This window comes from Chelonia mydas, chromosome 7 (genome assembly GCF_015237465.2).
Source record: "Chelonia mydas isolate rCheMyd1 chromosome 7, rCheMyd1.pri.v2, whole genome shotgun sequence".
Taxonomy (NCBI): domain Eukaryota; kingdom Metazoa; phylum Chordata; order Testudines; family Cheloniidae; genus Chelonia; species Chelonia mydas.
The window spans coordinates 9,970,706-9,989,550 of record NC_057853.1 but is presented as its reverse complement, the minus strand read 5'-3'; the positions used below and the strand labels follow the sequence as shown (position 1 = coordinate 9,989,550).

At 40.6% G+C, this 18,845-nt stretch overlaps 1 protein-coding gene across 50 annotated transcripts in view; it reads left to right on the top strand.

The window, feature by feature from the left end:
• Positions 1–18,845, top strand: part of FOXP1 (forkhead box P1) — a 499,998-nt gene that overhangs the window by 359,567 nt on the left and 121,586 nt on the right. For all 50 annotated transcript variants that reach the window (XM_043551448.1, XM_043551444.1, XM_043551437.1 and 47 more), the window contains one exon: positions 2,385–2,486. In XM_043551448.1, coding sequence (XP_043407383.1) covers positions 2,385–2,486 — 102 coding nt within the window. The remainder of the gene's footprint in view (positions 1–2,384; positions 2,487–18,845) is intronic.

The window sequence follows — 18,845 nt, the reverse complement described above, 5'->3', positions numbered from 1 at the left end:
CAGAAGCAGGAGGAAGCTGTTTGTGCCTCCCCTTTCTTGAGCCTTATTCTCTGTCCCTCACAGCATGGTTTAGAGCAGTGGTTCTCAACCTTTTGGAGCTCAGGACCCATTTTTAAATGTCTGTGGCCTGTCGCGACCCTGTAAATAGTCTGGGGACGGAGGCCCTAGGGTGGTTTCAGTCCGATACTACCCCCTGGAGGGGGTTGGGTCCGGCCCAGCACTCACCCCACAGTGGTGGATCCTGCAGTCCCTGTGCTGTGGGGATGACTGAGCGTGGCTCTGGGCCCCGGAGGTTGCAGTGCCTGAAGCAGGGAGGCGAGCCCATCCAGCGTTGTGGGATGGGAGCCACAGGAACGGTCACACGACCCTTTGAAACATTCTGGCAACCCAATATTGGGTCCCGACCCCTGGATGGAGAAACCCTGGTTTAGAACAACCCCACGGACTAATTCACCAGAGGCTGATCGCTGTAGTGCAGTGGTGCTACGACCAACATCCCCTTCCTCGCTGCTTCGGGGCTGGGGGCTGGGAGGGAGAGATGTAAGAGCAGGCCTCACTGGTTGTTTGCCACCTGGGGGTTCGCTCCCTCCAGGGAAACCCCTACGGCCGGCTGCAATGACTGTCAGGCCCCTTCATGAAGCCAGGCTCTGGTCCTGAAGGTGTGTGTTTAAAAGAGAGTGACATCTTGCTGTTTGAGGGCACCATCCTGTGCGGTGCTGAGCATCCTCAGGAGCCACTTTGAAGTCAGTGGGTCCCTTCATGTAGAAATTCTCCTCATCACCAAGCCTTTCCCAGCTGATCTAGGAACTATCCTGTACATTTAACACTTTACATGTAGAAGAAGCCATTCATGAGAGACACACATACACAGTGAAACCCCTAAACAAATTTCATTCCTCCATCGAACGTGCATTAATTAAATGTCTCCAAGAGCACACGCAGTAGGAGTGTGGCAGTCTCTCTCCCTCCTTCCATGTAGGCATCTTGCAATGGGACTATTTTTCTTGTTTTACATTAATGAAGTCTTCAGTCTGCCCACTTTTACACCTACACATGTACTGAACATCTCCAAGGAGACAGAGAAACCCTGAGTCCAGCAATGGTGAATCCTCCAGTGAGACAGCAGGCTAGGGTCCCAGGCAACTCTTCTAGGCATCTTAATTTCCAGATGTCCCCCACAGATCGTTTTTGGCTCTTGCAGGCAGGCTCTCTCCAGTGGCCCTCAGCTTTGCATCTGAAATGCTGGTGAGTGCACTAAGCGTCTGCAAATGGGCTAGGGCGAGGGACATTCTTCCCATTTTCTGTCTCCTCCTCCCTTCTTTCCCCCATCAAGCAGCGTAGGCTTTTCACGGCTGCCTGGCTCCAGTTCTGAGCCCATTTCTCAGTGTTGGGGGAGTGTTTCATAATGTTCCAGCAATACCTGATCTGTTTCTTACCTTTCTCCCAGGAATCAGGCCTCACCCTTAAGTCCCCTCTTAAAGGTACAACGCTCCCTGTTGCTCTTTACTCACTTCCCATTGAAGCTTGCTCGTGGGCTCTGTAGTTGATGTGCCACAATCTTGTCGGACTCTTTTGGGGTGCAGGGGATACAGCACATTCTCCTTGGGCTGTTTTTCTCTGCCCTCTCTACCCCTTACCTTCACATGGCTCCCACTACCAACCGAGCCTTTACAAAGAAGCGTTATTGACATTAAAAAGCGGTGCCTCCTTAGCCTGAATGCCTCCTTTTATTGCGTTGTGTCTCTCTTGCCTAATGCCACTGCCTCTGGCTGCTCCTTCTATGGTAAATTTCCAGAAACCTCTCCTGCCTATTCTGGCCGTAGGAGGATTGCACCTGTTATAATGACGTACAGCACATGTATTAACACCCCTCCTAGAAGGGAGAATCCAGTTAACTGCCCTGCTTTGCTGCAGAAATGCCAGACTATAATGGCCCAGTTGGGAACAAAAAGAGTGTGAAGCCTGCCAAGTCTTTATAGTAAGCCATTTGCCTAGGGCCCAACATCCAAACCAATCTGATGGGATGTCTGGGCCTTTCCAGCTACATACAGTTAGATAAATCTACAGTAGTCACCATGGAAAAATCAGCAGTTACGCACAGTTACCACATAGTAGCAGGAACTCCACTATCTTCGTATTTCCGTATGGTTAAAATGGGAGAGATAATGGTATGTCACACCATTGTGTGTGCGTGCTCAGATTTTTAATGGAAGCCACTGTAGTATGAGCACAAACATGCCTCAGGATTTCTTTGGTGAGTGTGCTTCTGGGAGTAGATCAGCATCTGATGTTCAAAGGGATGTCCTGATCAAATACTATGCATGCAGCTTTCCAAATTTTGTACAGTACAAACTCAATTTTTAAAATTCTTTCTTTTCTTCCAGGCTCTGCAGGTGGCACGACAGTTTCTACTGCAGCAACAGCAGCAGCAACAAGTTAGTGGATTAAAGTCACCCAAGAGGAATGACAAACAACCAGCCCTTCAGGTAAGAAAAGGGTGTGGGTGTATGTATGCAAATACATTGCTAATTAACGATAAGGAACAATGTACTATATAAATTTAGGCTGCGATTTGCCAAGTTCTCTGCTTTGGCCTAATAGGCTTCAGTTGAAGTCCATGCCAAAACTCCCCTTGGCTTCAGTGGGCACAGAGTGAGGTCAATGCTGGGTGCTTTTCAAGATCCCGCCCATAGTATAGACCTATACCTTGACAACATGTCTTTATTGGGAGTTGGTGGAGAAGATTTATCACAGAAGTGAATGGGGTTTTTTTTGTTCTACTAGTCCATTATTGTTGTAAGACTTGAACATTTTTATTTGAAGACTGTTCCGTTTACATTCCATGTTCACCCAAACCATCGATTTGCTGCGTCAAGAGTACTCTGAAACCATAATGATATTGTATAATAATTTTTTACTGTATTTTGGGCTGTAGAGCCTCAATGGGGGTCCTATATTTGCAGCTTCTTTAGGAAGCCTAAATATTATTAGGCTTTGCAGGGTTGTTACAAATTCAGAAGGCTAAAACCAATAGACCATCTCCAAATAAAAGATAATATGCATAAATATGTGGTTTTTGGTGTAGCCTACTAGTCAGGATGGCTAAATTATGGGAGCTAGAGATATGAGCGACCAAATAGGTCATCTGGTTAATGACAATATAGAATTGTTCGCTACATTACGTTTCCTGTTGTTTTTGCAATTCTAGTATTTAGAAGCCTGAAGTAACAGTGGGCTTTTCACCACTCTCCTTAGAATACTATTCCATAACATAACATGACACTTAGGAAGTATTCCCTGGTTCCCAAAATATCCTTTTCTTAATTTCATCCCAGTTGTCTAAATTACAGTCCTTGTAACTCTCTAAACACAGTGTTTCTCAAACTGAGGTCTGCAGACCCCTGGGAGTCCCCCGAGGGTACTTCAGGGGGTCCATGGTCCCTGCTCGTCAACTCCTCCCCCTCCGGAGGCACAGCGGGGCTAAGACAGGCTCCCTGGCTGCCCTGGCTCTGCTCCGGGAAGTGGCGGCATGTCCCTGCGGCCCCTGGTGGGGGAGGTTCAGGGGGCCTCCACATGGCGCACCTATCCTGAGCGCCAACTCTGCAGCTTCTGCCAATGGGAGCTGCGGGACAGTGCCTGTGGGCAGGGGTAGCGCACGGAGACCCCTTGGTCCTCCCCGCCTAGGAGCCGCAGCCAGAGAAACGCGCCAGTTGCTTTCAGGAGCTGCCAGGGGTAAGCGCCGCCCCTCACTTCCTCCTGCACCCCAACTCCCTGCCCCAGCCCAGAGCCCACACCCAAACTCCCTCCCAGAGCCCACTGCTCTAAACAATTGCTCTCCATTCTTCATGTTCAGACTCTTCAAATGTGTAGATGTTATCATGTCCCCTACATAGCTGTCTCTTTTGCCCAACTGTACGTCTTTAATTCTTTAGATCTATTCTAATAAATCAATCCTTCCAGACCCCTGATCATTTTTCTTATTTATTATTGATGATAACTTTTGTTATTATTCCCTTCTGAATTCCGGTTTTTCAGTGTATTTCTGGCAATGAGGTGTCTACAACTAAATGCAGGAGTTCAAGTGGAGTCACATCAGAGTCCTCCAGAGAGGGGCTGTTTTCTCACTGTTCTGTGCTCTGATGCTTCTGCCTTTGTAGCCCAAAATTATATTGGTCTCTTTTTGTTTGTTTTGTTTGTTTCTGTTGCCATAGTGCACTGTCAAACTCAGGTCTGAGTTGCTTTCCCTATTTTTTTTTTTATTTGCTGTACTACTGTACCTCGATCTCTGATGGCATTAGTTCATCTCTTGCCTTTCATTGGGTATATGTGATTCAGATTCTTTTCTTCCCCAAGTAGAGCTTCTGTTATCTTTCAACTTGAAGTAGAATATGGAAGATAAAGCCAACGTCACTACAGACCTTGAAAATAAAGCTTGTGGGCCAAATTCTGCAGTCCTTACTCAAACTCCCAATAAATTCAGTGAGAGTTTTGCCTGAGTAAGCATTAAGTGTTAACTGAAAAATTTGATGCAGTAATGGTAATTTGTAGCATTTAAGTGGTGACTTTATCTTCAAAGCTCTTTGTAAATATGAATCCCCAGAACATCTCCAGGAGGATAGTCCAATAAGTAAGTACCATTATCACGATGTTGGGTGGGGAAACTGAGGCAGGCAGGTTGAATGATGAGTTTAAGATCACAGAAGGAAGTTTTAGAGGTGGGATTAGAATGCATGAATTCCTGGCTCCCAACCCTGTGCTCAGTCTGCTGGGCAACACCTCTCTCTAAATATATCTAAACTATTATTCCTTTGGAAAGTCTCAATCGTTCTGTTGATGGGCAAATATAAATTTTATTGGAAGTGTGGAGCACTGTAATCCAAACGGTTATATTAACACTTCCAAAAACATTTTATTTGGTAAATCCATAGCTGATCCGTATGCCTTTTAATAGACTCTTCCACTGGGGACATTTTTAATGAGATATTGTGCTGGCTAGGTCCAGTGTCAGGTAGTAAAAGAAGTGCTTTGTTGTGCAGATGTCTTAAGAATAGCTCCAGAGGATGAAATATGACTGTGTTGCCCTTTCAGCTGTGAGCTTATTTGTCAGGATTCAAATAAGTTGAAAGGATCAAACCAAACAGTTTCCGTAGTCAGACTGGGAATTGTGTTGCAGAGGTCAACAGTGAAGGCCACATTGCAAATTCCATAACATAGCCAATTGTTGGTACATATTAAAGTACTGGAGCAGCTCCGGCAGTCAGAGACACAATTAAAATTCTAATTTATTAATGTATACAGAGAGCAGGCCCAGCCTGTCACTCACTGATTCAAATGACTGCCCATTCTGTTTTCCCTCACTCCTGGAGCTTCTGCAGTCTTAAACATACTGCAAGTCTTCTTGCATATAACAGACCCTGAATGCTTTGGTAAAATGAGAATGTATTATTTCAAAAAACAAAAAAACAACCACCCTAGAGCATTCGTTTGAGATTATTGAGAAAAACACACACAAACACACACATCATCATCTGCCTGATCACATTGCTCTAAATAGGAGATATCATTTCTGTCATACAGTTTACAAAATCAACCTGTATAGTTTCCATTCCAAAAATGTGCCCATTTTAGAAAGTTTATTTAAATAATGAATCAAGTTGTCTTTGCACTTAGTAAATGACCATAAAATTTAATCCCTTTGGATAGGTACCGTGTTTACTGGATGTTACTTATTTTTGTCCATTACAGAATACTATAGAAATTTCTATGATCTGCTTTTTTACATGCTTGGCAAGGGCACTGCTGAAAAAAGCCTTAATGAGTGTTGTCTAGAGCTCTGTTTCTATGAAATGTGGGGGGAAGGGAAGAAGTTAATCTAGAATGTTGGTTCTGTTAATAAGACGCTTTGTGGCCCTGCCCACCCTTGAGTTCATGAGTTGACAGGCAGGGGGGTTAGGCCAGCTTGATAGGAATACTGAATGTAGTTCATACATACACGATTTATGGTTGCTGCAGAATATTGCTAAGTGAAATCTCAGTCTCAGGCTCTCTAATTTAATACTGGCTGGCAGGCTTTGTCATGTAAACTGGACTGGCACAAACAGATGTGGAAATTTTAGTCTAGTGCAGTGCTATGAAGCTAATTTGTTATCACCTTGCTGAGAATCATTTCTCATGTACCTTGTGATTCACTGATAAAATAGCCAGAGCATTTAAATACACCTTAGCATCCTATGGTCTAATTAGGACATCATACCTTGAATAGCTTTCACGCAGAAGCATGTTTTATACTGGTCATTTTCAATATCTCTTGACCTCAATTGCTACAGCCAGAGATCTGTTTTAGCAAATTTTAGACATTTGGTGTATGAGAACTTGGATAGAAAAGGGGTGATGTGTTCTTCTCATAGTTTAAAAAAAATAAATCTCCAAATATACTATGACTCATATTTTGAGCATATCTCACACTTCCTTGCCTTATATTTGGCAGTGACTTCCAGTTTCACAGCCTGATGGTACAAACAAAAGAAAATAAAAGTTAAGGAATGGATTTAATAACGAGCAATTGTGGGAGGTGGAATTCACAACCACAAAATTAGGTGAGGAAGGGGCAAATCTTACAAATACTTGCCATGGATGTCATATTCCCGTGAATATGTGAAACAATTATTTGAGCCATCCACGTGTGCTGAGAGCCCAGAAAATTCATACGTTTTACCCAGCCAAGACAAATTTACTTGTATGTTAATAGATTATTTATTGATTAAAATTTGCAGGTTTAATTGCTGATTCTCTTGGTGATTATTCATTTTGGTTCTTTAAGCATGTTAGTTGCTGGCATGAATACATACATTGGAAACAAATCAAGAGACACATTTTCTCCCAAGAAAGTAAAAGTGCATGTGTATTTTGGCAATGCTAAAAATATTCTTTAAAAAAAGAAGTAGTAAGTGTTGTGTGTTACATTGAATTGAAAGTTGGACATAATGGCTTACAATGGATTTACAAAGTTCAGGGCAGGATTTTGCATTTGAAACTGATAAGATGATGCATTTTTTCAGATTAAATGATAATCATTATGTGGTAGATAAAAAGTTGTGAGATTTACCGAGATAGAATTTTTTTTCCGTTGATGGTGAAAGGTTCTATTAAGAATTTGGCAGATTTTTTGGTTAGGGTGGTTTTTCACCTTAGCATTCCTGTTTGGTGCTATATAAAACATGCTTTAGGCTGTTCTGTTGTTTAGCGTAATGCCACATGATGTATCATGTTGGTACCTCTTATCAATATCATGAGAAATAGATAAGATCAAGAGCAAAAAAACACAAGATGTGATGTAGAAATTAGCAGTAGTGTGAAATAATAGGTGGTTACAAATTTTAAGGGCATTTTCCTTTTTAATTTTTTTAATGAAATTAGAAATTTAACTGGCAACTCGCTATGCAATTAAAGGTGAAGTGAAGAATAATTTTACCCTTGTGCAGGGTTCTGTGTTTCTTGTGCAACTGTTGGCATAACTAAAAGCCTAGGGATCTGCATACATTTTACATATTAGTGGTACATTTAACTAGTGGTAAACAAAGATCCCTGAGCTCAAGTCTTAGCAGTTAAATAAAGGAGAAACTGGGATTTGTTTGTTTTTTAGAAATGTATTTATTTGTAATTCTTAAATCTACGTGACATCCACTTGCAGATTTGGGGTGAAATCCTGACCCCACATGGAAGTCAATGGTAGTTTTGTCATTGACTTCAGTAGGGCCAGCATTTCACTCTTGCAAGGTTTAAATGGTTTTCCTAATAAAAATTTCAGTAGCCTCCATTTGAATTCTTCATTTTGTATCTATTGGTTTTTTTTACTAAAGGAGCTTTGTAACTCCTTTCATTTGATAAAATATATATGGGGTTGTGTGTGTGTTTGTGTCTGGATTTTGAGCCGTTGTGATTCACCTTATTCTGGCTCTATTACCAGCCAGGGGGGCTAGCAAATTACATGTTTTTCTCAAATGAAAGCTGTGATTTTCATGTAATTATGTGACTCCAGCAGGTGGAATTGTTAAGAAACCTGTGTTTGTACAGAACCTAGCACAACGGGGTCTTAGTCTGTGGTAATACAAGTAATAAATATTGCTACTGCTAAATATTGTGAGAGTTTGGCAACACAGCGTATGGTCAGCAAGTATTTTCATTTTATAGATGGGTAAACTGAGGCATAGAGATGGCGACTGGGCCAAGGCCACGGAGTGACTTGGGGTATGTCTACACTACAGCTGGGAGGTGCGACTGCAGCCCAGATAGACTTAGCTAGATTAAAGCTAGCTCAGGTAACTCGGGCACCAATAGCAGTGAAGCTGTGGAAGAATGGGTTGGCCACCCGAGTACAGACCCAAACTCCCTGGTGGGCTTGTCGTTGAGCAGCGAACCTGTGCTGCCCCAGCTTCACTGCGATTGATACCTGAGCTAGGTAGATTAAAGCTATCTCTGGTAAGCGTACACGTGCTTCAGTCACACCTCTAATTGCTGTGTAGACCTATCCGAAGAGGCAGAGTCAGGAGTATCAGCCAGTATCCCTCATTCCCAATCCCCTGTGCTATTAGACCACCCTGAGATCAATTTTTTTTACAGGTTTTCTCCTTGTAGGTTAAACATCTATGGACATTTTTTTTTTTTAAATGTGATTTTTTTTTTTTTTTTTTTACCGGATTGTTTAGAGAGTAGTCTAGGGCTAACTATGTGTCAGAACATGGCTTGGAGTTTGTTGCAAACATCATGGAAGAAGAAAACATATGAAACATTCTTGACTGGTCAGAAATGTGTAAATTGCTGACAAAATGACACATGTAATTGAGAGTTTTCCTGCCATTTTACCTTGTGGTTTACACCTACAGTGTTGAAAAAAGAGAGTGACTCCCACCTCGCTAATTACCATTATCACTGAAATGGTAGGGTTTGAGTCATTAGTTCCATGTGCATTTAATTAGAGGAAGGCTGAAATTGGATTTAACTTATTACTTTTTCATGGATCACTTTCTTGTCATCACTTCAAATTGGATTGCAGCCCCAGGTAACTAATTATGAGAGCCACAGGATCAAGAGTGAAAAAAGGTAATTAGGAATAACACTGTCGGACCCTTGCTGATAGTCCACTTGTGTTTTGGAAAAAATGAGAGCAGTATTTTGTAGTATTACAGATTAGGGAGTTAAAGGTATGCACTATTGCTAGGAATCATGGGAGACTGCCACCACCTATAGTGGTTTATATGATGTACAGCTGGGTTGAAGATGTTATATCGACATGGTTCCACAATCACCTCCTTAATACCTAGATTAAACTTGTAAAAGCAACAGATTGCTTGTAGGTATGAGGCATCTCAACAATGGTGTAGTTAGGGGTCCTTACATATATGATCACAACATAGCTATCAAGACACTTTTGAGCTATAGTACAGTGTTTTAAGTACAGCAAGTTAGAATTGCTAATGTATTAATGAACATAGAAATGATCTTTTTGGATCATTAATACCTCACAAGAAGATATATCGGTCAGTCCAACAACAGTGAGGTTCATGATCTGTGTATCAGGAATTTAGTCACTATTTTCAGCATGCTAAAATCAGGACATTACTTTCTTTTGTCTGGTTGGGGTTTGCTTTTTTTAGATATTGTAGATAGGATTGCTAAATTCTTTTTTCTTCGGAAAATACTTCAAAACAAATGGATTTATTTCCATGTGCAGAACAGAATTCGGAACTGCAAGTAATCAATTTTATTGACACAGTCTGGAAAAAATGTTGATTAGAGTTCAAGGATGTGAAAAGATTGAAATTTAAAAGTACCTAGCACTGAGTGTAGCAAAATTTGAAAAGTAATTTCATTAAGCAAAGAAATCTATTGTGTAGGGATCACTAAGAGGAGAGTTATATTTGGGAGCTAATGATATTGCAAGGAGGTAATGTATCTGGGGCTTTTTTGTGTTTAAAAGAGCAAAAAAAAAATTGTAATTTCTCATAGTGAATCAGAGTTCAAAGAAGTAACACAGTTTCTTAAAGTTGTGTAAAATGGATGTTCATGTTCTGTTAATTTCAGCAAATATTTGTGACTCAGTCCTGAGTAAGTGATGCTTGCTTGTTCTTTGGATGAATCATAGAATATCAGAGTTGGAAGGGACCTCAGGAGGTCATCTAGTCCAACCCCCTGCTCAAAGCAGGACCAGTCCCCAGTGTTTACCCCAGATCCCTAAATGGCCCCCTCAAGGATTGAACTCACAACCCTGCGTTTAGCAGGCCAATGCTCAAACCACTGAGCTATTGTTTCCTGATGCAAATAAAGTATAGGAAATTATGTGAACTTCATGCAGAAGATACTAAACAATCAGACTTCAAGAATGATGCATTCCAGTTACAGAAGTTACTAGTATTTCTTTCTTTACGTTATAAAATACATCTAGAGATTAAAAAATCAACTCAAAACCAGAAAAGGTGCCTTTTTAAATACATCTTAAGTTGATTTAGAGTTCTTATACATAATATCTGTGGTTAAAAAGGGGGCAGCCTAAGGTCAGGTGATGTACTGTTTCCATTTTTCCACGTGTGTGTGATAAAAGCAACCTCCTTTATTTTGTAAGGCTGCCGGAATTTCTGATGAAGTGCAGAGGTCACTTTTCTGTCAATTTGAGTAGGCAGCATTTTTGAACTACCGTTTTGTTTTGTTTTTTGTTGGCCCCCCCCTGCCCGCTTTGCTACAAACCATGGCACTGTTCTGACACATGCACATTACAGTGCTCCAATCTGCAACTTATTAATGCACAGTACTGGAGCCTATCCAGTGGTTAGAAAATTTCCTGAAGCCTAAAATAACAGCAGTTGGTGCAAGTGCCATAGAACAGAAGTGACAATGAGTCGCAGTCCGGTCCACTTGGCAAAATGCCCAGGCAGGAAAGCCAGCTGAGATATTAAAACAGAGAGATTGAAGCAATGCATGTGGGTTATGCTTGAAAAGTATGGTCCTGGGAGAGAGGGAAGGAGGAAACAAAACCTCCTGTGACCATAAGACGTCTTCTGTTTTCCTACAGATATTTATTTATTTTTTATAAAAGAGTTTTCAAGCACTTGTCAAATAACCAGGAATGAAGGAAATAGGATCCATTCTTATCCATTCAGATGATTTCTGCTATATGTATGAGCGTAACTGGGGGTGGGGGGTGGGGGGGAATAGCCCTTGTAATAGAAATCTCCAGCTTCCAAACTGATGCCTGGGAGACGGAGAAAAGGAGAATATTAGTCAAACACACTTTAAGTAATTGTTAAATGTAATCACTGAAAAGCAGTTTGGAAAGTGTGCGCTCAGGCAATGTGTGCATTGATGTAATTATGGTAGTTGTGAGGTGAAGTCATACCTAGTAACTGGGTTTTTTTTTGTGTGTGTTGCCTAGCTTTTGTTACTCAGCTATGATATCATGGACAAAATATTATAAACATATCATGGCTATAGCATGCTTTTGTAACAAAAGATCAGGAACTTTTATTAAGTTTGTTTTTTTTGTCATATTGTAAAAATTTATTATGTGTACTGTGTATATTAGAAACAGATTGGGGTAATTCTGTCTAAATGAAGTCATCCCAACTATTTCCAGACTGTCTGTTTTTGGTTCTGAATAATTTTCATACATCAGATGGTTATCATATTTAGTAGCGTTCTACATTTAAAATAGGACATATCCCATTCTGAACTTTCATGGACTTTATCAGCCTTAGTTTCTAGGGATATTTTGTTGCATTAGTATTTTAAATTGCTGCATATTACAGAAACTGGCAGAGCTGGACTAAATTTCAACTTAAGAATTCAGGAGCCACTGCCATATCTGCATTAAAGCACTAGATTTTTAACTACTTAAGTAATACAGTAGTACTTAAAGCTTTCAGCAATACACAGTAAGGAAGATCCTGCCAAATACATATTTCAACTTGTCTTCTTGTATTCACATTTTGAAACAAATACATTTCCAAAAAAGAAAGAAAGGAAAAAAAAAACCCTACTGCAAAATAAATGCACTTTGATTAAAAGTCTTTTAGATGTAAAGGGATTTTTTCCAAACTCAGAAAAAAGGTGTACTGTTTGTATCCAAAATATTAAAGATAAGCTAATATTCACTTCAAGTTTTAATTATACACTTATCTACATATCAGTTAAACATTTTTTCAGTTCTAAAGGCAAAATTTCCCTCTGCAGTCTGCACTATGGACCTTTATGGTATTCTCTGTGTGGTGAACAAGAGAAGAGTATGCACTGGAGATGCGCATGGCTGATAAGAAATCTGCAGCAAGGATCAGAGAGCAGAATTTTGCCCTAAAACTGTAAACTTTGCCAGAAATACTGGAATTATGGCAGTTTGTGGAAGAAAACAAAAAGAGAGAAGGCATTTTTATCTAACTTGTTTGAGCTGAAGAGAGCAGCTGTTTGCCTCATGTGTTTAAATCTCTAGAGCTAATATTGAAGTTTCAGGGCAACAAGTGCAACATTGAAGAATGAGTAGAAACTAATGCTAGTGAAACAATTGGAAATGCCATTTTGAAAGTGGCTTTGGAACTTGACAGTTTTATGACTCTGTAGTCAGGTTGGCAAAATATTTCATACGATGTGTATATGGAGAAAACAGTTACACTGCCGAAATGTTTTTACATTCATAATTCATGTAATCTGCCTTTTATAAATTACTTATCTATGTAAGTTGTGATATAAATGGCACATAAACTGAAATAATTGAAAATATAGAAAATTTAAGAAGACTGACGGCACAGTAAAGAAAGATACTTTGTGTCAGGATGAAGTTCGACAAAACAGAGAAGCTGGAATAAATTATTAAATAAGCTTTGAGAGAGGATGGAAAAGGTACCTAGCTTTCACATTCTGAGAGGAATTGGTTTACTCGATTATATGCAACTGTATCACACTCAGGAAAGTAGAAGACAAATGAAAGCAAAACAAAATTTAATTGAGCTATTATTTTGCAGACTTTGGCTCGGTTTCAGACAGCCTAATCAAATTGTGCTTTGCTCAAATAACTAATGTTAAATGCAGTCTACCAACAGATGTTTAAACAGAGACTAATTGGAAAATCTACATCCTGGGCTTAGTAAGTCTAGTTGAAAAAGTTTTTTAAATTATATTCTGAAGTGAAGTAATATAATGTGATAGAAGTCCCAGGAAGCATATGGGTCTTCAGAGAGCTGTGTGGAACTGTGTCCAATTAGTGTGAACAGTCAGAGGTGTCCACTCTGGACAGTGGAGGTCGTAGCTTTGTGCTGCTCGCCACCCACAGAAATCTCCTTTATCATCTGGAGTCATGTTGCAGTACCATAGATCACGCCATATGCCAATGTGTGCAGTGTAAGTAATGCAATGGAACACACTGATTGATGATATTTAAAGTGATACCATCACGATTGTTAGATCTCAGCACTGACCTTCCTTGCCAATTCTGTCACTTAGCAGGCTTTTTTAAAACCATATGATTCAAATAATGTGCTGCTCTATTTAAGTTATTAATCTAGGTGGCACAACCTGGCATTGAGCATGTCTGATGTATCTTCATTGCCATTTGGATTTCCTCAATAAGATACGGCGCAACACAGAGTTAAACAGCATGGGCCAGATTCATCCCAGTTGTAAGCGGTGACCCATCAAGTGAGCACGGTGACGTTAACAGAGTTCCACCTAGGATGAATTTAGCTTCCTAGACCTGATGTGTCTCTCACATCAGTTTTAAACTAGTGTAACTCCTTGGCTGTTAATGGGGTGTTGTCTGATTTACACCAGAGTAACAGAATCAGGCCCCCTGCATGATTAATTGGCACGTTGCATATTTTTTACATACTTCTGTGCTCTGTTGTCATCCATCACAACTTTGGGCTAAATTATTATTCATTAATTGGAGGTTATTAAGAATGGGTTGGACAAACGCCTGTCAGGGATTGTCTGTACTTGGTCCTGCCTCAGTGCAATGGGCTGGACTAGGTGACCTCTTGAGGTCCCTTCCAGCCCTACATTTCTATGATTCCGTTTGTTTATATTACAGTAGCACCCAGAAGCCCCCAAATGAGATGACACTCCATTGTGCTATATGTACAGGCACTGTATGTACAGATAGGAAGAGAGAGTCCCTGTCAAGAAAAACTTGCAATATAGACAAAACAGACAAAGGAAGGATTAGTATCCCCATTTTAAATATGAGAAACTGAGGCACAAAGAGTTTGTGATTTGTTCAAGGTCACACAGGGAATCTGTAGCAGAGCTGGATATTAAACCAAGATCTCCCGAGTCCCGGTCCAGGCATTTCACCAAAAGGCCACCCTTTTTCATATTTTACCAGCAAAATTGTGCAACTAACCTACTTACATTTTTCACAACTGCATATGCAAATTGCCTGATTTCATACATAAAATGTGTCTAATCATTTGTGCACACAATTACCCAATCTGCACAGAAGCATGGTAGTTGCATACTGAAATAAGACGCACAGTTGCTCACCAAAAGTGCATGACAATGTGGCCTCTTACTTTTATTCCTTCTCTCCTTCATTGTGTGTTGAGTTAGGATGCATCTGTCTGATCTCAGTACTCACCAGAGATAGCAAGGGAGAGTGTCTCCTTACAGTAACAGCGGCTGCCAGATTGAACAGTTTGATGTCCTTCTTGGTGGAAGGATCTTCAGGATTGTGCCTTTGCGAGGAAGAAATCCGACTTTCCAAAGAATTTCTGCCATTTAAAAACTTCATTATCATTGATGGATCATTAGCTCTACAGGCTTGTGTGCCAGACCTATTTACACGGTATGAAACTTGAGAGAAATGGACTGGTATTTGGATGAAAGAAGAGATTTGAGTAAATTCAGAAACTGGCCTTTTGGCCCACGTTAATCTTTGTTTCAGCTGGGACCAGAATTTATATTTTGGAAGGTCTAATATCTTGAGAACGTCCTTGCCCTCTCACTATTTCCAGCCCAGGGACTTAAACATCATGGAGAATATCATGACATAGATTTCTAGATGGATCAAACCAAAGTTGGAAATCTTGCAAGAAACCCTTCTCCCTCAGGCTCTCCAGCCTAACTTTTAACTAGGAGTGATTGTAAAACAAGGTGCCAAAAATTGTGAACATTTATGTAATTTTCCATCTTTCATTGGAAAAGAAAGGATCAATGAAATTTTTCTGACCAACTCTAGTAGTTCAGATAAGCATCCATAGCAAACCTGTTGAGCTTTGTCCATCACTAGCTAGCACAGCTGAATCCACTTTCCTGGTTCAGTCATTTGAATCCTGTTATTTACCCTCGCAAAAATGTAATTTTTGAAGACCTTTTTGTTGACTACATGCTATTACTGTGGCAAGTTTGACTGTTAAATGGTGATGCTCCCTAACTCTTAATATGATATGCGTTCTCTCAAGGCAATGTTCTTTTAAGGTAGCACTGGCTGTGTTCCATCTTACTACCCACCATCTAACAGAGAGTAGCCAATCTGAATGTTTTTAAATATAATTTACCAATTGGAGTCCCACAAAAGGCAGATTATATTTTATGGTTTATGAACAGCAGGGCAGATATCTCAGAAAAACTGTAGACAGCAGTCATTTTGAGAATGTGCACAAATGACTTTGAAAATAAATATTTCGCTGCCTACACAGCTGTATTCACGTTCCTGGGATCACAATACCGTTTATGTGATGCTTACACCTGATTATATAGAATATAATAATGCTCAAATGAAGAAAATTTTACTTAAAATCAAAGGCAGAATTAATGCCCCCTGTGAAAACCTATATTACTGACTGGGGTGTTAGCATTAGAAATGGACAAATCAGTTCAGGAAACAATAAAATCAGCTTGAGCATTCATTCACCCTCTGACCCAAACCTGAACATAAACATTTAACCCTGTAATAATAATTAATATGCTTCTGCAGCACCTGTCATCCAGGGATGTCAAATGCTTTGCACACAATAACCACCTAAGCTTCCAAAGATCCCCGAGAGTTAGATTAGAGGTCTCTTGGGCTTTACCTGCCAGGGAAATGCAGCCACCTCTAGGGAGAAGCACAGCCGCTGTTTAACACTTCACAACAGTTTAGGACAGGTAGTGAAGAATACTGTGTCTGTTTCAGACTGTGAGGGAAATATAGGTTGCAGGGTACTGTCTGCAATCTGGTACAGCACACAGGTGAGGAGCCAGTTGTGACAAGTGTTTGTTTTTTCCCCTTTTTACATGGGTGAAGGAAAATGTGATTTGCTGGTTGAAAGAGGGAATTTTCAGAACTTTTTGGAGGCCCTATTTCTACCTGCCCTTCTCTACCCTTCCCCTGGTTGATTTAGTTTAACTAGTTATTCAGGAAAAGCTGCAGCCAATTTGACTGCAGTTTCTTTGCATCCTGGCAATCAGCAATGTACCACACATCAGGTAAGTGGGCATGGATATCAGAGTGTTCGATTGGTTCAGTTGTGGCCCCATTCCTTGTAAAGATCATGGCTGTGACGCATTCTCTGCTGGCACCTGTCTAAATGGGAAAGTTTTGTGCTGCCTGCTCTGGGGAATTCCTGGGAACTTGGCTGTCACAGCTGCTAGACAGCACCAAAGGAGGGCTTGGGCAGATGTTGAAAGTCTGCTCACAAGGTGGAGGTTTGCTGTGGTTAGTTAAATAATATTCTGTGAGGTGAGCTGCTGTAAGATGTGAATTCCAGAAGTGAAGAGAATCTGGGGAACGGTTAGGGAGGTTCTAGAGAGAAAGAAAGGAACCTCAAGCAATCCAGATTTTGCAGAGCTTAACTGAATTGTCATTAATGAAATGCAGCATTTAATTGTACACTCAGCAGTTCTTTCCGTTTTTGTCCTTTTATTATGGGAAAGGGACTTTGAAGGAAAGTGTGAACTGCATGAGAGAAGACGCAAAGGGAACAAAGAAAATCCCCTAAAGTAAAACATGTCAGTGCAAGAGCCAGTCAAATAAAAGTTGGCAAGTCAAAGAACCTGCATTGATTTTAGTTTTAACTGTATGTTTATTCAAATACTGGCATACAGATTAACTTACTTTGCTCAATATTTATCATTATTTTACTTGCCTTGGAATGGAAACAATAAGCACTTTGTTGATTGGGTTGAAAAGTTGCCCCATTTTACTCTGGCTTCTACAGCCTATCCCTATTTCAAAAGATACAGAACTATTTATTTTAACTTCTGACTTCTGACCCTCCTTCAGGGATCATTCTGATGACACTTACAGCAACATTTGAGGGACTTTTCCAAGTGGTGGAAGCTCATAGCAGTGCCTTACGAGATTGAAACCTAATCTTCCTTGATAGTAATAAAACTTGTGGAATAAATATTTAAAAGAGAAGGGGGGGAGGGAAATCAGATAAAGTAACTAATCAGAAAAGTTTACAGTTTCTCTGCAAGAGGAGAAAAAGAACAAGTGGGAAAGGGCAAATGACAGTAGCTCTGATTCTTCTCCCAATATCTGATCAGAGGAGTACCGAAGGATGAGTTTTTTACCTCCTCTGTGTCAGTGACACTAACCCTCCTACTATAATAAACAAAGGAGCAAGGCGAATCAGTGGAGTTATACTGCTGTGCAAGGTGACTGTAGTGGTGTTAGCCTTGTTTAGAAACAACAACAACCTGAGGCTGCCTGGCAGTAAGAAAGGCCTCAAAGTCCTGTGGGGACACTCTTGCAAGCTGCAGTGTTTGTGTATTTCTTGCAGATCACTGTGGAATTGTGTGTTTGGGGGAGGGGGGTTGTTTTTGTATAAGATAATTAATGTCTTTTGCATTCAGGATATGATTAAAATGATTTAACTCACTTTATCCATCATAGACAGTACAAGAGAGAGCAGTTATAAAACATAAAAATAAGCAGCTGGGTATCTCCATAGGCGTGTTTTGAAGGCACTTTAGCTCGTTGCTTGGAAAGTGGATTCACTTTGAATGGTTCGCTTGGTTGTGTCCACAGAAGAGAAGAGAACTCTTGTCTGCTGGGAGAACCCCACGGTGGATGTGTTGTACCAACGGTGACAACTGCAAATGTGTTTTGTTGTTTGGTTTCCAATTCCACATGAGTGGGCTGAACTCTTTTAAAAACAAAAAAACAAACAGAAAAACCCACTTCTCACTCTGTAACTTCGGTTTTGTTTTCAAAAAGCTTTTAACAACTGGTGCAGCAGCCAAGCAGCCCTATTCCCCTGGAGGAGGGTCATATAATAATTATGGAGGGCGGTTGTTTTTTTTTCCATTACTGGTTGATTTCTCTTGGCACCTGTAGGACGCTTGTTCTTTCACTTCTGTATTTATCCACTTAGGCCCTTTGTTTGAAAATACAATGCAATTTACTTTCATAACATGCCTCTCAACTTAGAGCAGTTATGGCAACAGAAAAGTTGCAAATGGGACAAGGTTAGGATGGGATTGTACCTGAGGAGAGGACATAGAGGGTAGATAATTGTAAGTGCTATTGTCAGAAACTGGTTGACAGCTGACTGGCTGAAGGCAATTTAGCAGCAGACTGGGGAATCAGCAGTTAAGTGTCAGGAGTCTGGCAGAGTGTTCCAAATAGCGACAGTGGGTGAAGCTAGCAACAGTATTTAGGTGTTACTGGGCAGCAAAGGTCTGAGCTTGGGCAGAAGAGAGGAGGAAGTGAGGGAGCTGAGAGGAGGCCGGAATTATGTCACAAAGCAAGTGGATACCCAGAATCTGGCATCTCTGGGTGCGATCTTCAAAGTCTGTTACTCCTTAGTTCTTACTACTTTTACCTCTGCTATTTTAAAAGGACACCGTCAACTTGAAATCTAGCCAGTTTAAAAGGGGTGTCA